This window comes from Trachypithecus francoisi, unplaced genomic scaffold (assembly GCF_009764315.1).
Source record: "Trachypithecus francoisi isolate TF-2019V2 unplaced genomic scaffold, Tfra_2.0 Contig00586, whole genome shotgun sequence".
Lineage (NCBI taxonomy): Eukaryota > Metazoa > Chordata > Mammalia > Primates > Cercopithecidae > Trachypithecus > Trachypithecus francoisi.
This window is the reverse complement of record NW_022680749.1, coordinates 3,522,306-3,545,175: the sequence shown is the minus strand read 5'-3', so window position 1 is coordinate 3,545,175 and position 22,870 is coordinate 3,522,306. Positions and strand designations below refer to the sequence as shown.

General features: G+C 35.5%; 1 protein-coding gene across 2 annotated transcripts in view; it reads left to right on the top strand.

The window, feature by feature from the left end:
- PRKG1 (protein kinase cGMP-dependent 1) overlaps nucleotides 1-22,870 on the top strand; it is a 1,377,278-nt gene that overhangs the window by 1,200,377 nt on the left and 154,031 nt on the right. For both annotated transcript variants that reach the window (XM_033215293.1, XM_033215282.1), the window contains exon 8: nucleotides 20,687-20,752. In XM_033215293.1, coding sequence (XP_033071184.1) covers nucleotides 20,687-20,752 — 66 coding nt within the window. The remainder of the gene's footprint in view (nucleotides 1-20,686; nucleotides 20,753-22,870) is intronic.

The following is a 22,870-nucleotide window of genomic DNA, read 5'->3' as shown; positions in this document are numbered from 1 at the left end:
AATGAATTTTGAATTAGGAAGGCAGATTTGGCTACTTTGTTCATAAAGAATATCAGCCTACAATCTTGGGGCAGATTGAAGAAAATAGTGCAGCAGATATCTGGTGAAGTGATATGACTGACTGCCCTGCTCTACAGGTCACAATACTAGACAGCCATGACTGTATGGTAGTAATACGAGATTTCTCAATTTTGTGATTAAGAGCAAAGATGGTAAATGATCATTGTAAGCCTCATGCTGTAGCTGCACATAATTAAAATCACTAGGTACCTTAATTAAGATTATTAAGTGTTTCGTTAAGACATTTAATTAGCAAGTTAGGTGCTATATGATTTTTAAAAAATCTATCAAATGGTGTGATGTTTTACTAAACTACAAATTGTATCTATTGAACATTGTCTTGTGAGCCACTGTGAATGTAGTTTAGAGTCTGCAGAAGTTATCGTTAAATCGCTACATAATTAGTACCAGTGTAGATTTTATTTTTGTTACTGCTGAGAAAATGTTAATTAAACTCTTGGGCTTGATTAGATCGTCTTTCTTCAGATACAGAAGCGTACAATCACAAGAATAGAAGGGAGTGGTAGAGGAGTATTTTTTGCATAATAGTGGACTTGGGGTTAGGTAAATGTGAGTTTATATCTATGTTGTTGCTCAGTTTAGGTGGTGAAGTCAAACACGACCTGTAGAACAATACCCTTTGATCACAGCCTCAGAAATATCAGAGACAGAAATGTCTAAGGTTGGGGAGATAACATGATTAGTGGAAGGTACATGGATGTTGAGAACAAATGTAAGTTCAAATCTAGATCTGCCACTTTTTAGCTGTATGACTCCTGCATGATCCTTGAATCTCTTTGAGCTTCAGTTTCTTTGTCTATTCAGGCAGAGAAAAACTTTTCTGTCAAGAGCAGATAGTAGATATTCTAGACTTTACGTATCACATATGGTCTCTCACATATTTTAGTTCTTTTCATTCTTTTTTTTTTTCCTTTCAAACAATCTTTTAAAAATATGAAAATCATTTATGGCTTGAGAGCTTTATACGAACAGGCTGATTTGGACTCATGGGCCTAATTTGCTGACTATACATATATATATATATACACACATATATATATATATATATATATATATATATATGAGTTTTCACTTTTAAGTAGCAAATACCTAGCACAGAGAAGTGCACAATAATTGTTGGTACTTCTAATCATCAATGAAACTAAAACTTTTGCTCAATTGTGCCAGATATTTTCAAAATGACCCTGTTGTGCTACCATATATGCTTCCTGATTATCAGCTATAAACTTAAAGTAACAATATATGGCTCTTGCTACCTGCCTTCCCATTGCTCCCAATAGAGTAGGTGCTCAATTAAGTATTATTTAATGATAGTAATGGGAATACATGGTGCACCAGCACTTCAGCATTTGTAGAGAAGCGGCTGTGAATGGAGCATGGTAAAGGAAATAGAAAGCAGATGCAGTCAGTAGTGCAGGATCCAGAACATAAAAGGCAATGAAAGAAGTTTTCAAAATGTCTCACTCATATCTGTCCATTACTGTCATGCACAGGAAATATCACGGGTGTGTCGAATAGAATAAATGATGAGAGCAATTGGGTGGTAGGGAAGGAAGATTTATTGGTAATACTAATATTGTTACTATTAACTTTATCTAAATAGTTTGCTTTTTACAAATATCTAAGAAGGATTTAGGGGTTTTTCGAGCAATTCACTTTAATCTGTAAGGACGAAAAAAAAAAAGAAAACAAAATAATAGATCCAAACAACACTGGCCATGTATTGTCTATTGTCTCCTGGTAATCCTGTCTTTTTTAAAAAATTCATTGTTTCTCCCTTCTAGAGATTTTATATAGGTTTAACAATGTGTTAAAACAATTTGCTGAAATTTTAAAAGACATTTGTGTAGTCGATATAAAGCCATTTAGAACTTTTTCTGTACCAAAGGTACAAGCCGTATTTCTCTCTCCTTGCCTATTTGGCCCTAGAGCTTCAACCATTATAAATTTCCTGCTATTCCCTATACACAATACTGTCTCATTTTATTTCACAGGCTGTTCCTCTATCTCACTTTCTCTGTTGATTAACTTCTGTATGCACATCAGTTCTTATCTAAGGCATCGCCTCTTCCCATGGCTTTCACTGATGCACTATCAACCCATTCCCTTTCCTCACTCCATCTCATAGTCAGGGTTGGGATATTCCCATGTGATTTGTTGCCACTCTGCTCACACTTTTAGCCTACTCTGATCACACTGCATTATAATTGTCAAAAACTGTGTTACTAACTAGACGATAAACTCTTTGAGGGCAATGACTTTATCCTTTACCCTTCTGTACACCCAGCAGCTTGGACTTTCTGGCTCAAGGTCTATATTTAGACTACTTTATTTTAGGGTTGCCTGGTAAAATACAGGATACCTGGTTAAATTTGAATTTTGGATATTCAAAGAAAAACTTTAGACAAATTAAATTTAGCAGACTTTATTTGAGCAAGGAAATGATTCATGAATCAGGCAGTGCCCTGAACCAGTAAAGTCTTGGACAGCTCCACTCAGCAATATAGACAGGAAGTATTTATAGACAGAAAAAAAAAAGAGGTGCCATGCAGAAATAACCTGATTGGTTACAGCACTGCCTTCTCCTTATTTGGACATGTTTTGGCAGTTTGCAGCCTGTGATTGGCTGAAAGCTCTGCTGCTATTTTTGGCTGAGATTTGGCTATTAGTTACAAAAACGTACTTTCAGTTAGAATGCAGTTTGTTTCCATATTAAGTTAGGTTACAGTTCATTACATATGAAGGTAGCTTTAGGGCAAATTGAAATTAACACAGATTAACAATGTATACGTGTTTAGTGTAACTACATAGAACACACTTATACTAAACAAAAGTACTCATTATTTAACTGAAATTCAAATTAAATTGCTTGCCCTGTATTTTTATTTGCTAAATCTAGCAACCCTACTCTGTTACGTGAATGAATAAACGGATGTTATTCTATTCTGTATTATAGTAAGAAATAGTTTTCACTATTTTCTGTAGGTTTCAGACTAAAGATTAAGCCCCAGTAGAAAATTTCACCAAGGTCATCTGAAATCCTTGCTTGCACTTCGAAAGCATGTTTTTTATGACAACAGAGGGTCTTACTCATTGTGAAGAGATGACTGTTAATCCTTGAGAAACTTTCAAAATTAATAGAAGCAACGTGACACTCATGATGGTTTATAAACAGTAAACAAGAGTGAACAAGAATCTATTGGGATTAGACATGATATAATAATAATGAAATAATAATACTGTCTAATGTTTATTGAAGGCTTCGATATATCAGACAGTGATCCAGGTTATTTTCATATATTTACTTTCTTATATTTCACAAAATTAGCCCTATCAAATATCATTATTTTCCTCATTTTTTCAAAAAAAGAAAACTGATAGGCAGAGAACTTAGGTATCTGACCCTAGGGCACACAGCTGATTAGTGGCACATTTGGTTTTTTAAGCAATATAGAGTAACTCTTCAGCCTGCTTTTCTAACCACTATGTTCTACTCACTCATTGTAAAGCTATCCTGTGAGTTATTATAGTGGTTAATGCACCCTATGTGATTAAATTCTGAAAGAATCGTTATGAAGAGAAAATCTGTTTCCCAATTACTGGTGGAAATATGAGAAAGAGATCTCAAAATAAGATTAAATATAGGCATTATTATATGCATGCATGGATATCTATGTGAAATATCTGTGTGTGTGTGTGTGTGTGTACAATTGGAAGCTTAATCTTTTAAGATATCCAAAATGCCACTCTAAGAGTTATGAAGGGTGTTAAGAGGTCCCTGCTGAAAAAATACCTTCCTTAGTTTGTCATCCAGTTCCTATGATTGCTGCCAAATAAACTGGGGCAAAAGACAATGCTGTAAGTGACACTGGAGGATACTGTGTTAAACGTATTTTACTTGATCTACCTGCTAAACTGGTATATATTCAATGTAATTAGACTAGGCCAGCATAAATTAGCTCCAGACCTGATAGCTGGGGATGGTTTTGGTGTGAGGGTTGAGGGATGACACAAGAATGAATAGCAGCTAATAACCGCACAGTCAACACACAGCCCTTCAGAAAGAGTAAGACCTCAGCAGTCTCTCTATCAAAAATTACTTGTAAGAGTTAATTTCTGTTATTTCATATATCTTTTATTTAAAAAAATAGAATATTTATTTTTATACATGTAATTTGAATATATAATATAAAATTTAAAAGCTACAATAATTATCCCTTCTTCCTCTTTTAATCACACATTCACTTCCTTGAATATAATTATTTTTTCTAATGCCTGCAGAAAAATACCATGCATTTGGTGTGTGTGTGCATACATATTTTACACAAATGATAGAATATATACACATGGTTCTATACCATGGCCTTTTCACTTAAGATAGGAGATCATATACATATAGGAGTTTTTTAGTTATTTTTAATGGTTTTAAAATATTCCCTTTTATTATTATACAAAAAATGTATTTAATCAATACTACATTGATGGGTATTTAGGTTATTTCCAATCTTCCTATATACAACACTATAGTAACATGCTTTTCATGTCATCATTTCCCAAAAGTATAAGTACATATATAAAATTAAAAATTACAAGAAAATACTTAAATAAATTATGCTGAATTGTCTCTACAAAGGTTATACTAGATTGTATCTTTACGGGCATTATTTTCACATGCTTTTGCATTTCTCTTACTGTGTGTGAGATAGTGCATATTTTCTCTGTTTAAAGGAAATTTCTCTTTCCTTGTCTGTGAACTGACTGTTCATGTCTTTTGCTTACTTTTTAATTGGGGTATTCTTCTTTATATTATTATCACCATGTAGAAACTCTTTAAATGTCAAATAAATTAGCTTTCGGATATTTAGATATGTGAGCTATAAGTACTTAAGGAAACTTTTAATGCATATATATCTATATAGAGAAATATTTAGGACCATCTCAATGTACATATATGTGTTTATATTTTATATACATGCTTACACAGCATATCTCTATTATAGATGCTGAGCCAATAAGGCAAGTGTAATATATCACAATTTTTGATAAAAATTGGTATGTTTAATAATTCAAATGCCACGCTTGCTTTTTTTTCCCCTAAATTAATGCTATTTAAATTTTGACTGTATACAGGTTTGGCTTTTAGTACTTTTCATTTCAATGGGATGTGAATTTCTTTTCTTTAAAGTTTGTTTCCTCTGTTTTTGAGTCACAGTTAATATTCAGTGTGGGTAAAATTCTGCCATTATAGATGCACTAAATGATAAAGTCACTAAAAATTTTTGCTTAGCAAGCTAGCTCTTTATTCAATTAAGATGAAATGGGAAATATGTGATAAGCATGTATCAAAAAACTTTTTTCCAATTTATACTATAACTTTGCATATTTCTCTTTCTTAAAATAACCTACTTAAAATCTCAATTTTAATTTTTATTTACAATATATGGTTTTACACATATTATATTTTCTTGACTTTTTTGTGATCATGTTTGATTTCTATGTGAAAATACATTTTAATCACCTATGTAAATTATTGTTATGAAAATCTACACATTCCATGATACACTACTTACATTTTCAGACAGATCACAATTACAAGCTTATAATTACTATTCTATCTAAAGATATATTCTTGGATTCAAGATGAATCATCTCAAGAGCATTGAAGACCATGATAATTAGAACTTTTAAAAAGTATCGACATGCATAAAATCCTAACAAACTACAGAGTAGAACAGTGCTGTGATTTTGATCAACATTTCACATGTGAAAAATGAAATGGAGAATGAGTCATTCTCTCAAAGTCACATACCAAGTTGGCAATACAATAATAAAAGGGAGTCGGTCTCCTGACATGTTGTCTAGAATTCTGATGAGAGAACACAGTCCAGTTTTGAGATATTTTAGGGAAAAATCCTTTGAAATATGTGACCATGCAACTTAACATTTATTTTAAATGTGTATCAGTTGAGGTTTACTAGTATGTCAATCCAATCATTCCAGTATGCCTTCTCTTACTCTACTTTCAAAATAGGAAAAAAGTGAATAAATATTTTTCAGCCCAGTGAATAAAGAGTACCAAGAAAAATAAAGGAAAAGACTAATGCATTATTTTATTCTCTAAAGTACTCATAACCCATGACACAACCTGTCTTGTCCTGTCTTGATCTGTTTTGTGCTACTATAAGTGAATACCACAGACCGGTTAATTTATAAAGAACAGAAATTTATTTTTTACAGTGGGAAGTTGAAAAGCCTAAGGTTGTGGCCCCATATATTTCGAGAGCCTTTTTGCTGTGTTATCCAATGGCAGAAGGCAGAAGGTGGAAAAGGCAGAGAACACAGCTGAGAGAGAGAGAGAGAGAGAGAGAGAGAGAGAAAGGGGAGACAGAGAGACAGAGATAGAGAGATGGGGGAAGAGAGAGACAGAGATAGACAGAGAGACAGAGGCAGAGAGACAGAGAGAGAGGGAGACAGAGACAGAGAGAGAGAAAGAGGGAGAGCCATAAAGACAGAGAGACAAAGAACACACTGAACTTGCTTGTATAACCAACTAACTCTGGCAATAACAAACTCACTCCCTCAATAAGGACATTAATTAATTCATGAGGGCAGAACTCTCATGACCAAATCACCTCTTAAAGATCCCACCACTCAATACTTCTGCACTGGGGATTAAGCTGCCAACACATGAACTTTGGGAGATACATTCAAACCACCAAATTCTGTACCTGCCTCTCCAAATTTACATCCTTCTCACATGCAAAATACATTCATTCCATCCCAATAACCCACAGTTTTAAGTAGTTCAGCATCAACTCAAAAGTCCAAATCCCAAAGTGTCATCTAAATCAGATATGGATGAGACTCAAGCCATGATTCATCTTGAGACAAATTCACTCCAGCTGTGAACCTGTGAAATCAAAACAGGTTATCTACCTCCAAAATACAATGGTGGGACCAAGCGTAAGATAGATATTTTCATTCCAAAAGGGAAAAATAGGCAAGAAGAAAGGGGTAACTGGTCCCACATAAGCCCAAAACCCAATGGGGCAAACAACATTAAATCCTCAGAATAATCTTCTTTGACTCCATGTTTCATTTTCTGTGTACACTGGGACAGGAGTTGGGCTCCCCAGGCCTCAGGCAGCCCCGCCCCTGTGTCTTTACTGGCTTTAGTCCACCTGGTCAGTCTGTGCCTGAAACTTTCCTAGGCTTATGTTGCACTCTGGCAGCTCTACAGTTATGATGTCACAGATGCAGCCCCACTCCTATGGCTCCATTAGGCATTGCCCTAGCAGTGGTTCTCTGTGGTGATTTTGCCTCTGTGACAAGTTTCTGCCTGGGCCCCAAGCTGTCCATGACATCTTGTGAAATCTTGGTGGAGGCTACCATGGCCTCACAGCTTGCAAACTGTGTGCACTTTCAGAGTTATTCATATGTGGACACTGCTAAGGCCCACTGCTTTTGCCCTCCAAAGTGGCAGCCCAAGCAGCCCAAGCTGCACCTGGGCCCACTTGAGACATAGTTACTCCCGGGGTGACCCAGGAGTGCTGCATTGGGATGAAGAAACAGAGGTGTCCTACACCGGAGGTGGCATAGGACAGCAAATCTTGAGGCCTTTAGGGCATCTCTCTGGAAACTTTGCCTTCAAGGTCCTGCTCTGGGTCTGTGATTAGAGGGGCAGTCTTGAACATATCTGAAATGCCTAGCTGATCTTTATCCCATATTCTTGATGAACAAGATCTGTCTTCCTTCCCTCCATATTACTATTTTTAGCAAACAGTTGCTTGGCCACACCATTAGTATTCTCTCCAAAGCATGCTTTATTATTGTTTACATGGTCAGTCTGAGAGTTTTCCAAATCTTTCTATTCTGCTTCTGTTTTAATTATTAATTCCATCTTAAAATCATTCTCTCTTCTCTCTAATTTTCCTGTAAGCAGCTAAAAGAGACTATGTAGCATCTCAGACGCTTTGCTGCTTAGCTATCTCTTCTGCCAGATATTTTAGTTCATCACTCTTAAATTTCATCTTTAATAAAGCCCTAGGGCGTGGACATAATTCAGCCAGGTTCTTTGCCACTTTGTAATAAAGCTGGCCTGTACTCCAGTTTCCAATTCCTTGTTCCTCATTTCCATCTGAAACTTCATCAGAATTGCCTTTACTGACCATATTTCTACCAACATTTTAATCATGACCAATTAAGTAATCTCTAAGAAGATTTAGTCTCTCCCTACAGCTCCTGTCTTCTGAGTCCTCACCATAATTTCCCTTAATACTCTGTTCACAGCAATCTAGATTTTTTTTTCCTTGGCTGCTGCTTGAAATTCTTTCAGCCTTTATTCATTACTCCATTCCAAAGCTGCTTCCACGTTTTCAGATACTTGTTTTAGCAACAGCCCAACTCCTTGGCACCAATTTCCTATCTTAAGCTATTTTATGCAGCTATAACAGAATACCTGAAATTGGGGAATTTGTGAAGAACAGAGTTTAATTTGTTACACTTCAGGATACCGGGAAGTCCAAGGTTGAGGGACTCACATCTGGAGAGGGTCTTCCTGATGCATCATTCCATAGTGAAAGGCAAAACATGGAAGGTCAAGAAAGCGCACGCACATGTGCAAGAGAGTGCAAGAGGGAGCCGAACACACTTTTATTACAAACTCACACTTTCAATAGCATACTCACTCCTGAGATAATGACATTAATCCATTCATGAGGGCAAAGCCCTCCTGACCTAATTACCTCTTATTGGTCCCTCTTGTCAACCCTGCTGCATTGGTGATTAAGTTTCCAGCACATAAATTTTGGGGGATACATTCAAACGATAATGTACCTGTTGAATAATTATTCTATTTATATCTTCTACTCAAATTCAAGCTTATCTTTCACCTATTACCTTACAAAATTATATGTATCAATGTCTGAAAACCACCAGATTTATGTTAATTCAGATTATTTCATAAAATATGGCTCGGAGAAGAAGAATAGATGTAAGAGGAATCTACTAATAAAAGAGAACAATAAGCTCATCCTTCTTTCTGTAAATTCTCCCTGGGGTGACATTCTTTAAATTTGTAAGGCTTTGCCAAAGAGTTTAATATTTGAAGCAAAGGTACAGAGTAAATACCACTTGTACCCTAACAAGAAAGAAACTAGGATTCAGAATTCTTCAGAATGTCTTATGCTAGCTATAATGGAATGTAAAGAATATTATCTATAATGATTAGATAGAAAGAACAAAAGCCACCAGTCATGCTTTAACATTTAGGGGAATGAATTCATTCAAATATGGAATATGGAAGATGTACAGGTTACTGTCGAATCTCAGTTCCACTAATAACACAAAGGAAACACAACAGAAAAAGATAGCAATATATATCCCACTACAATTATGGTTTCTCCCCCTTTCTCTTTCATTAATTCATATATTAGATTGAACCATAGGAAATTGTCCATATTTGGCTGTTTTTAACCTACACAAACAACAATTTTATTTGGTTCAATCTAATAAATGTCTACATTCTTTGTCACTGAAGAATGCCATAGAAAGTGAAGTTTGAAGTTTGTATGTCAGATAAAAAAAATGCATTATGCTATCAACCCAGCAGAAGTAATGAAAAAAAAATTGAAAATTGAATTCTTCCAACTTCATCATTCTCTATTTGGTTATTGTGTTCTTCCGTGGATATAGATCAAAGAGGATATGCAGTCTCTCGGGAAGTGGATTAATATAATGAATGGAAATATGCAATCACATGATCAGGAAGAATAAATCTTGGAGTTGCTTTTTGGACGGCACTTATAATTTTTCTGCCTAGAGAATCAGTCTCTTTTAGGTCATGTCACGAGTCCATATTATTGATAAGAAACCATAGACTACCTTGGGTAAACTCCAGAAAGAGGATCTGCTTTAAACTCAAGTTTATGTTTGTCATAAGTTGATATATATTCTTAATAATACATTGACTTTTATGCATTATTCGTTACTCCTTTATCTTACATTGTAGGATTCTTAAGGACAGAGATCATATTTTCTGTTTAGAATAAGTTGTTCTTTAATATATGAATTCCTTAACGTATAAATGGCTGTAACAGTAACATTTACTTCAATATGTGAAAAGGCCATCAGTATAGGTACTCCAAAATTACTAATTCAGTTTTCTTAAAACTTCATTCTATCATGGCTACAAAGTGTTTCCTCTACTTGAGTTTAAGCTCTCTAACTAATTTTAGAGATTTTAGTTAACATGGTAAAGGAAAAGAAAGTTAGTGAATATTTAAAAAAGTAAATAAATCCTTAGAACTACCTCCAGACACTGAATGATGTGGCTCTGTTTTCTTGTCTGTCCTCTATGGTCTCTGCCTTCTTTTCTTTTACTCAATCTCTGAATTCCAAGCTTGTCTGTGTTACTCTTTCCTACTTCAGGGCTATTGTATATGTTGTATATGTTGTGACAGTTGATATGATAACTGAGATGGCTACTAAGTGGCTAATGGGTGAGGAGCATCTACAACATGGACACACTGGACAAAGGAAGGATTCAAGTCCAGGGTGTGAGGAAGCAGGACAGAGTAAGACTTAATTAAGCTACTTAGAATGGTGTGCAATTTAAATGGTGCTATTTAAGGATAGGGACATTTTCTGAGAAATGCATCTTTAGGCAATTTCATTATGCCAGCATCAGAGTCTACTCACACAAACCTAGGTTGTATAGCCTACTACATACCTAGGCTCCATGGTATAGCCTATTGCTCCTAGGCTAGAAACCTATACAGCATGTGACTGTACTGAATACTGCAGGCAGTTGTAACACAGTAGTATTTGTGCATCCAAATATATCTAAACATAGAAAAGGTAAAGCAAAAATATAGCATGAAAGATTAAAAATGATACACCCAAATAGGGCACTTTCGTGAATGAAGCTTGCAGGACTAGAAGTTGCTGTGTGTGAGTCATGAGCGAGTGATGAGTGAATGTGAAGACCTAGGGCGTTACTGTACACCACTGTAGACACTAGAAACACTGGACACTTAGTCTACACCAAATTTGTAAGAATAGTTTTCTTTCTTCAATAATTAACTTTAGCTCATTGTAATCTTTTTACTTTATAAACTCTTTAGTTTCTTTTCTAGTAATTCCTAAAACACAAACAATTCATACAGCTGTATAGAAATAGTTTCTTCTTTACATATTCTATACGGTTTTTTTCTATTTTTAATTTATTTTATTTTTTACTTTTTGAACTTTTTGTTAAAAACGAAGACACAAACATTCACCGTAGTGTAGCTCTACACAGGGTTGAGATCATCAATATCTTCCACCTGTCTTCCACCTCCACATGTTGTCCACTTGGAAGGTCTTCAGGGGCAATAACACACATGGAGTGGTCATCTTCTATAACAATACCTTCTTCTGGAATATCTCCTGAAAGACTAGCCTGAGGCTCTTTTATGTTACGCCTTTTTTTTTTTTTTCAGTAAGTAGGAGTACACTCTAAAATAATAAAAAGCATAATGTAGTAAATACTTAAACCAGTAACATAGTCATTTATTATCATTATCAAGTACTATGCAAGGTACATAATCATATGTGCTATACTTGTATACAATTGGCAGCACAGTAAGTTTGTTTAGGGCTATGATATTACTAGATGAAAGGAGTCTGTCAACTCCATTAGAATCATATGGCACTATTGTTGTGTATGTGGTCTATTTGTTGACCAAAATGTCATTATGTGGTGCATGACTATGCAGGCTTACTGCAACACATTTCTCCTGACTCTTTATCTTGAGTACCCCAACTCCACCTTTGGGTCTTAATTTCTAATGTCCTTAAAAAAGTTGCCTGTCCTAATTGCTGAATGAGATCCTCCCTATTAGTTATCTGATTGCATGCTATTCGATGAGTGTTTCCATTAGAGTAGCCGCCACTTATCCAAAGGGAATGCATTCCAAGACCTCCAGTGGATACCAGAAACAGATGATAGTATGGAACACAATTGCCCAAAATTGCCTGTTTGTGTTTTCCACCCACAAATGTAATACCTTTTCTGTCTTAACTAAGCACTTATCATGCACTGTGGCCATAACTTTTGCAGTTTGAGTGCAACAGCAACACTAATGGAAATTTATTTTTCCTTCCTCACAATTTCACAGACAGAAGATATGTTTTGATCATAGATCTTAGCAACCTCACCATATGACCTTTTTTCTTTCTTATCAAGTCAGTAACTTTCACCTTTCATGAAGGAAGCACTTTAAGGCTTTTCTTTGGCATAACAGAATTGCCAGCATCACTACTCTTGCATTTTGGGACAGTAATGTGACAGTTGATCTGATAACTGAGATGGCTACTAAGTGACTAATGGGTGGGGAGCATATACAGCATGGACACACTGGACAAAGGCAGGATTCAAGTCCAGGGTGTGAGGAAGCAGGAGAGAGTAAGGCTTAATTAAGCTACTTAGAATGGTGTGCAATTTAAAATGTATGATTTGTTTCTGGAATTTTCCATTTACTATTTTTGAACTGAAGTTGACTGCAGGTACCTGAAACCTAGGGTAACTGAGTGAAACTGTGGATAATGGTGAAGGGAGGTGGTGGTGGGGCACGGGAGGGCTACTGGGTATGTTTGTGTACTAATTTGATATCTGTCCCCACTAGACTGCAAGGTCAGGCATTCAAAATATATTCGCCTTCGGCAAATATTTGTTAAAATAATTGCTGATTTATTATTATTGTATTCATGGGACATATGAGTACTTCATAATAAAGGTGGATTTTCTAGTTTAATAAATAAAAAGGGATAAGAAGAATAAAGGGTTTGTAAGGCTATTCACCAAGATGTTAATCTTAGTTATCTCCTGGTAGATGGTGTTATGGTACTTTTTATTTTCCCCTATTTTTTTGTAATTAATATGCAAAAATACTTCTTTTTCTTTCTTTCTTTGTAGAGGTAGGGTGTTGCTACATTGCCCAGGCCGGTCTCAAACTCTTGGGTTCAAGTGATCCTCCCACCTCAGCCTTTCAAGTAGTTGGGATTACAACCGTGTGCCACCAAACACAGCTCTGTAGAAATATGTCTTGTGTGTAAAAATTGTTCTTATCCTTTAAAAATACTACTGAAGGATAATGGAAGTTTTATGGATGAACTGAAATAGAAGGTTCTTAGAAGAGTCAGCTGGATGTGCACAGGCATGGACAGAATTTACAGGGGTCATATTTTGAGGAAACAGTTGTCTGTCACACGTGCAGTGGAGGGTCGTCAGTATAGTGCCTGGAAAGGTGATAGATCAGTTAGTTGCAGGACCTCTAAATATACATGAAAACGTTGAAACTTTTCTTGTTTTCTTTAAAACTCTTGTGCAAAGACTTGACATGTCTAGATTTACGTTTGAAAATGTATGGCAGAGTGAGATTAGGATTAGAAGAGGGAGAGAGGCCAGGCGCGGTGGCTCAAGCCTGTAATCCCAGCACTTTGGGAGGCCGAGACGGGCGGATCACGAGGTCAGGAGATCGAGACCATCCTGGCTAACACGGTGAAACCCCGTCTCTACTAAAAATACAAAAAACTAGCCGGGCGAGGTGGCGGGCGCCTGTAGTCCCAGCTACTCGGGAGGCTGAGGCAGGAGAATGGCGTGAACCCGGGAGGCGGAGCTTGCAGTGAGCTGAGATCCGGCCACTGCACTCCAGACCGGGCGACAGAGCAAGACTCCGTCTCAAAAAAAAAAAAAAAAAAAAAAGAAGAGGGAGAGAGTAGAGGCGAGGGAATGACTTAGGAGGCCAGATCAGTGGTGCAGGGCAGAGAGAGTGGTGGCCCCCAGTAGATCCATACCTGTGGGAATGTGAAGGGAGGACGAATATGAGAGATAAACACAGATAGAACCAATATGGCCAAATATACGCAAGAGAGATGGGGAAGAGTCAAAAAATGAGTCCAGTTTTTTGAACCTAGGTGAGTGCAATAATGCTGATGCCGTTTACCATGATAGGGAACCCAAGGAAAACAGTGGTTTTGAGGTTAGGAGAAAATGAGTTAGTTTTGAATCGGAGGTCACAATGGGACTTCCGGATAAGAGTGTATAGCAGGAGAGAGGTAAAAGTTAGAAATGAAGACTTGCAAGTCATTCATGTAAAACTAATAGTTGATGTCATAGTGTTATGTGAGTTTTCTCAATGAGAGAAAGCAAGACTAGCAAAAAGAAAACCCAAAACAGAATTTTGGGAAAATACCTATTATCTGTGGGCTAGGGATGAAATGTCAACAAAACAAATTGAGAAGATGGTGTTAGAAAATAATTGGGAGATTAATTTCTTATATAGAAACTTAGGGAAGGGGACTACTAGAAACAAAGTATATAAAAAAGGGTCACATACTTCCCAGTGTTAGAGGGTCCTAAGGTGATGATGATCATGATAATGACCATGATCATGATTGTCACTAACATTTATTGGTTGATTACTCTGTGCAAGCATGATTAGAAGATATGTAATTATTGGCATGTATTAGCTGATTGTTCACTTAGGTTATGGGTTTTATTACAGTGTTGGAGGTATAAATCATGTTGGGATAGCTTCAGGACTTAGTGGAAAGTGGAATTAGTGATTGTCCTGATATGACTTTTTCTTAAAGCACACTTATCTGCCAAGGGATCCAATTTGCAAAAAGCACAGTCAGATTTGTCACCCACTCTACAATTCTTGTTCATAATTAATTTATTTCATTGTTTGTGCTTCTTTGATGCTTGTCATGTCCTATCAATGTTGATTGTCCTACCTCTTGTAGTAAGATTGCTTTTGATTTTGAGATGAAAAGAATTTGCTTTGTGCTGTGTTAACTAAACTTAACTGGGAACATTAAACTGATCCACATGCCAGAGAGTAAAGAGCTCTGACCCCTGGATTGCTGTAAGCTCACAAGCAATTGGAGTAGCGTCAGTTTCCATGAAGGCTGGCACTCAGAGTGTGCTGGGATTCTGTTGACAGCAGTCACATTGCTCCAGAGCTGAAAAGGGAGATCCTCTACTCTGACAGTTACTTTGTATCAACTATGTTCTGCTTTGGCCTCATACATTCTGCATTTGTTCCCCTGAGGTATCAATGAACCATAGAGTTCTCTCATAGCCATGAGACACAAGAGAATTGCTTTAGAATGAGAAGAGCCAATGTAAATTCCCCATATGGATTATTCAGATACTGACAGTGACGCCACTTTGGGATACAGCGATGATGAAGATTCCAGTGATGAAGTTCAAAGAATATCAGAGTCAGTGCACAGAAACCTATATTTGCAAATATTTTGGGATATTTTTCATGCTCTATTATTTCATTGAAAGGAATTTCTAACACATCTGAAAATGCTTAAAAAGAGGCCACTACTAAACTGCATAGCTTTGATTGTAATTACTAATTAATCAATAGCAATTTTGTAAAAATAGTTGTTAATCTGCCAAACAGTAGCTACTTTTGCAGTCATGCTTTTTAAAGTATTCATTAACTGTCACACTGAAATCAACTAATATAGAGCCACAGAACTAGATAAACATGAGATTTTATTTTTAAAGATAATTTGCATGTTGGATGTGGACTGTTATGTGGATATACATTTATTTATTATAAAAAAGCAAGTCGAGTGTGCTGAATGTTCAGAGGTAATGTGCATTTGGTAAAAGTTTTTAATTAAATAAATTGAGCATTATAATCCTACTTATAAAATTCTCTTGTGTTCAATATTTTACTGAAATGTCATGTATTCTTCTATTAGAAATTATTAAATACCCTGATCTGTAAAAAAGTACAAGTGAAAGTAAAAGTTCAGTTTTTAAACAATAACATTTTTCTCCTCTCTTTCCTTTTCCTACTTCTAAACCACTATGACATGAAATGCCTGCTAACTTGGTAGATGTTCTGTGTGAAACCAGTATCATATCATCTATGGATAAAAATACGTTTAATAACACGGAGTTATTAAGACCTTTGTATTATATGAATATGTAATATTAGATCTCTAAATTCAAATGGTATTTGCTTTACCATGGTCCTTGGACCCATAAAAGATATAAACATACATAGTAAATCAGTGTTGTCAGCTTCTATCATTGACATTCTCTCTTTAAAAGTTAGAAATTTCTACTATGTCTCCTAAAAGGAGAGATTAATACATGTCATATACTAATGTCAAGGATTAATATATATGTTAATACTAGGTCACATAGTATTTTGTCTCTATCTCTAGCAGGCTTTGAGTGCACAAGAACAGAATTTATAGACACTCTCTTAGAGAGGTAAAAGCATCTTAATAACAGAAATAAGATGACACTGTCATGGCAACATGAGTTTGCCACTGAATGAGCTTGGCATTGAATAATTCTCTATTGTCAGGCAACATTATCACAAAGTAATATAGCAGGCTAGGAAATAGTTATGGATGGGAATTCTAATAATTTTAAAATCAAAATGACCCTTTCACATTCATTTTACAATTGGAAACCCATAACTCTATTAGTGCTGGTTCTATTAACAAGTAAATATAATTTTCATAATGATGGACAGAGAAAAGTGAATACTTACTGCTCAAAGGTTATTCTACATTTTAATGAATGTAGCATTTAAATCTGATAGCAGAGCACATAAGCAGCTTACTGTTGTGGAAAGAACATGACTTTCGGGACAGCCAGATCTGTGTTCAAATTCCAGAACTGTAACTCACTAGCTATATCTGACTTTGGGTGCATTCCCTAACCTCTATTCTCAGGTATAAATCTGATATAAAATCACCACCCTTTGTTATGTGCAACAAATGATATTTGTATGAACTGTTTAATGTTGTTCCCAGCCTGTACTATGTGCTCAATAAATGGCAAATATTATAATGTACAGTTTAATATGTTGGGTTTTGTTTTATTTTTTTCCCAATGTGATGCTTCTTTTCAGTTTTAATATATGTCACATTACTAGGTACTACACCTGGCTCTAGGCCATACTTACTTTTCTTTTTAAAATAAAATTTTCTCTTTCTGTTAACTATGTCACTCTTCTGATCTTTGATATTTTCCCCAATCTACATTTAAAAATACCAATGTATCTTCTTTTTCTTGCATGGAAATTGCATTCAACTTTAAAAGTGTATCCAATTTAGGCCAGATAATATGATGAAATTCTGAAATATTGTAAATTTGTGATAAATACATTCTTAAAAATTTATATGCACAGAATATATCTTCAAAATGAAGCACTATTTTGTATTTATTATATTTTTAAAGAATGTGGGCACTTTCTTAATAGTCAAATGGAAATATATTTCAGGGAAAGCTAAATTTAGTATTATATTTCCTATGCTGTGATGGTGGTTTGTTTATTATTGTTGTTCGTTTGTTTGTTTTTGGCTGGCAGCAATTGGTAGTAACTTGTGCTGCCATGAACAACTAAGAAATAAGTCATGCACATAATTTATGAAGAACCCAATGAGCACTACAGAAGTTTTCTGCCTGTTATGTTCATTTCACCAAAAATTCCCACTAAGAAAGTGATAATGAAGTGAAAATACATTGTTTACATCTGTGGAGCAGAAAGAAAATCTCCTCTGTGTTTCTGGATAGGAGTGTTTTTTGAAACACCAGGTAGAACCTCCACAGAGACAGGCATGAAGATGTTGAGGATGAAAAGATTAGAAATAATAAACAGCTGAACACAGTTCAGCTGGGCCAGGTACTGTGTTAAACTTACCTTGATTATCTCATTTAATACCACACGGTGAGTGGCTACTCTTATTCCCATTTTACAGATGAGGAAATTGAGGCTTTCACGTAGCTTGTGAATGGAGGTGGATTTAACACCAGAATAGTGCAACTCCAAAGCCTGAGCTCTGCCTTCCTACCCCAGAGCTCAGAATTATGATGGATGTCTGTGCCATAACTGCTTTAAACACTAAGCATCTTGTATGTGTGAGGCATTTGGGATGAAATGGGGAGCAAAGCCAGTCATGGTACCTGTCCTTATAGGCTTTAGTGGAAGGAAGACAGAGTTATTAAACAAATGACTACATAAATACACGTATTAATATAAATTACAAATGGTGATACATGCTTGGATGGAGAGGTATGTAGCACTATGAGAACAGATGCATAGGAAACCCAACCTGGCCAATTCAAGATGGCATCCCTTAGGAAGGGGTACGTAGACTGGGATTGAAGAGATAAAAAGGGGTGAACTAAGCAAAAATTAGAGAGGAACTTCCCAGGCCTAGGGAAAGTATGTTAAGAACTCATGGCAGGAGGGCAATGATGTCTATTAAAAGGAGGTCGGTGGCTAGGTGCAGTGGCTCACGCCTGTAATCTCAGCACTTTGGGAGGCCGAGGCGGGTGGATCCCCTGAGGTCTGGAGTTCAAGACCAGCCTGGCAGCATGGTAAAACCCCATCTCTGCTAAAAATACAAAACTTAGCTGGGCGTGGTGGTGGACACCTGTAATCCTAGCTACTTTGAACCTGGAAAATGGAGGTTGCAGTGAACCGAGTGTCACTGCACTCCAGCCTGGCCAAGAAGAGCAAAACTCCATCTCAAAAAGAGAGAAAAAAAAAAAAAAAAAAAAGGGAGGTCAGTTTGGCCGAAAGGCAGGAAATGTGAGGGAGACACTGGGAGGATTGTACTGGGAGGTAACGAGACAATAACAAAAACTTTAAAGTTAGGATAACGTAGTATGATGGTGGGTGGCTTAAAATACGTACAATAATTGATAACTTTTTTAAAAAACAGGGCAACCAGTGAGAAACAAATGAAAAGAAATGTTACTCATAAGAAAAACATAATATGAAACACATAAGAATACATTTTTTAAATATCAGGACCCAAATGAAAGAAATTATGAAATTGTATTTAAAGATATGAAATTATATCTGAACAAGTAGAAAATCATGCCATGTTCTTATAGGGAAAAATTAATATCATCAGAAACTCCTTGCTTTGATACCAATGAATAAATATTAATATAATACAACTTTACTAAAATCCCAGGGTAGGTGTTTCAGAAGTGGAAGATTATTTTAAAGTCTATATGAAATAATGGATTCTTAAGAATATCATCAAGGAATTTCTCAAAAATAATAAATGCTTAAGAATATCATCAAGCTGTTTCTGAAAAAAAAAAAAGGAAAAAGGATTTTACTAAGGGAGAACTTGCTTTGCCAAATAAGAAATACAAATAATTAATTTAAAGCAAGAGTAATCTAAACAGCATGGTATAGCAACAGTGAAAGACAAAGAGATCAGTGAAAAATAGAGTTTGGAAATATATTTCAGAATGTAGTGTGTTTCAAAAGTATAAAAATTCACTGTGAACATCTTTATTCTCAAAACTTTAAGAATCTGTTATTAGAGATGTGATGCTTTTGGGTTTTTAGACTGTATTACTAAGGCTATATTATTTCATATGTACCTATCTCTTTAATATATTTCAAACATATTAATCATTATATTAACTTAGAAATTTTATTATTTTTGGAAAAAGTAAATTTTCAAGCATCACTTATTTTGTAATTTTTAAATTATTTTTTAAAATTCTCATGGGTACATAGTAGGTGTACATTTTTATATGTATTTAAGTGTACATAGTAGGGGGTACAGGAGATGTTTTGATATAAGCATGCAATGTAAAATAAGCCCACTCTGGAGAATGGGGTATTCACCCCCTCAAGCAGTTATCCTTTGAGTTACAAATAATTCAATTATATTCGTTAAGTTATTTAAAAATATACAATTGTGTTATTATTGACTATCGTCATCGTATTGTACTATCAAATAGTAGGTCTTATTCATTCTTTCTGGTTTTTTGTACCCATTAATCATGTTGCCATGGCAGATTAATTTTTAACTGGCTGAAAATTAATTGTGATTATTAATATAATCAAATCCACCATTAACTATTGAATCAAACATAAGATTGCAGGATAGATTTTCAAGGTTTAAGAAGTTGATAGATACCAATGCAGTAACAAATTAAATGCTTCTAAGGAACAATATATACATGTTTCTATCAATGTGACTTAAGATTTGTCAAATACTTTAAGAGTTTAAGGAGCCATAACCTCTGATATAGATGAATGGCTATGTGCTATAAGTTGCCAAAACATTAGCCACATAAAAACAGGGTCTTTAAAGTCCGGAAATGATTTAAACAGATCAATTGTTCTCAAGGATATAATGATACATTCATATACAAATGGATAAAATACTCAATTTCTAGAAGTATAGCTTCAAATTCTTTAAAAACTCTTCTGTATTTATGTTTGCTACTATCTTGATTGTTAACCAACTATTTTATTAATTTCCCCAAAGGGAATGATATCAAATTTGTTCTACTTGTGTGAGTGAAATTTCAAATTTGAAACTTGTAACTACTGGATTGTAACTGTAGGATTTGATAATTAATGACAAGGGTAAGGTGATTCCTCAGAAAAAAAATTTTGAAACATGAACAAAGCTTAAGCCTGGAGGTGGATAAAGCAGAGGCGTTTATATAATGTAAATTGTTTCCTGAATTAATCACAATGGACACTGTGCTTTGATATTAAACATTATTTTATTTGAATGTCTCTATTTTTTTATATAGGGAAGATGTGAGAACAGCAAACGTAATTGCTGCAGAAGCTGTAACCTGCCTTGTGATTGACAGAGAGTAAGTACATTGTTTTATTATGTGAATTACACACTCATATCAGCAACACACACGAGTTCTTGGAATTAGACACCATTTTATGGAGCTATTAATACTTGTTTTATATCTGTTCATTTTTAAATGAGTTCTATATTTGATTCTCATTCCCTATTATTCTTAAAAGTGGCTGGCTCTGCCATTCTATCTTTGTGATCTTTAACAAGGTACTTAACCACTGTGAGCTTCAGCTCAGCTCATTTGTATACCGGGGTAATGAAATATCATAGGGATATTTTAAGGATTAATGAGAACATATGAGTAAAGCATTTGTCCAAGTGTCTTTTACTCAGGAGGTACTCAACCAATGCTAGTTAGTTTTGTAAATTTTTAGAATTATTCTTCCATTTTTGTTAAGAAATGGATTGTCTTTGAGTAGTTTTAGTTATCCCCTCTTTCTCCTATCTCTAGACTTCCATAATAGAAGCATTTAGGGAAGAAATTTTGAAGAAATAATCAGTTCTAGACATCGGCATATATTTAAGGCCATTAAAATTTGTCTGATAATGTCTATCCCTGTTTCTTCTCTCAATTCTGGCTTGCTCTTTTCATTACCTGGATGCTTTATAAGTTAAACTACAAATGTCAGATTATTGATTCTCCAAGAGCATGGTTAAAATGCATATGTACTTTCTGGAAGCAGTCCAACAGACTTTTCTTCCTTGTGATGTATGTGGTTAAATTCATCAAAATAGCCAAGTACCTGACCCAAGAAGGACTGTAAAACATCCATTTTAGTGGAGCCATTATAACTGGAATAGGCAGTGAGTGACCACGTAGAATGAACTCGAGGGGCCAGGTATGATCAGCCTAGAATGATGGAGCTGGATGCCGAGCTCAGAGGGCTCCAGATGGAAAGGAATTCTACTTGATTTAGAAATCTCACTTTTAGAGGCCCTTCTATGCTGGATTGCCAGAACCAGAGCAGAGACACAGTTGCAGATTGGTAATAATATCCGTGGGTATTTCTGAAATTGTTATATTTTGTGTGGTTCCCAAAAACAATAATTACCAATTCACTCTTCTATTCAACTCACATTTTACCGAGAATCTACTATGTGCAAAGCATTGTCCTAGAAGAAGATTCAAAGGAGCAGCACAGATGCTGGTTTTAGGAGCTAGCATCTAATAGAGATGTGGCCTATACAAATATAACCATGATACAAGGGAAACAATGAGTCCAGAATAAAATTTTGAGGGAATTCAGAAAAGAGAGCGAGTACTTTTGAGAAGAGTCAGGGAGGTCTTTGTGGAAGAAAAGGTATTATTAGGTGGATGTGGAAGTATAGGAAAAGCAATATAAATATGGTGACTAGCTTAGGAAATACTCATAGGAAAGCTATCAGCCATTTACACTGGCTAAAGTGAGACTGTGTAAAGGTAGTTGGAGGAGGTGTTGTAACAAGTTCACAAGCATGCTGGCACTGGTTCACTGAGAAAATTGAATGTTGGGGTAAGGGCAGTTCTGACCATTTTATGCAGCAAAAAGTTATCACTATAATAATGGATGTAATAGACTAATCTGAGAATTCATGTAAAACGAATTAGAGGGAGAGGTTAGAGATAATTGGTTAGGAGTCTAAATTCAGTTGGCGATTATAAGACCATTTGTAGGAGGAACCCATAAGAAACGAAGAGGTAAAGCCAGAGGGTTTCATGTCTTACTGAAAGTGAAGAGCAAGGGAGAAATTAGGGATGTAGTTGGGATAGAAAAGATGTAAAAGGAAAATAGAAATATTAGTTTGGTAGGTACAATGACATTTCACTAAGAGTGTAATGCATTGAACATACAATATTGAACACTCAAGAATGGATGCCCTGCAGGAGACAGGAAATGTGGGACAGAAACTTTTGTTAGAATTAACTTAAAATTAACTTTAGAATTGCCTATGTGTGGTTAGCCGCTGAAGCTATGAGACAGGACAGAATTGCGAGAAAGAATCGAGAAGAAAGAGTCAAGGCTAGATTTGGAGAAATCCTTTCATTTAAGCATTTGTCAGGGAAAGTAAAACCAGTGAAGAATAATGAGATGTTAGAAAGCAGAGTAGTGTAGGAGACTTCAGAAAGCAAGAGGATATGTCA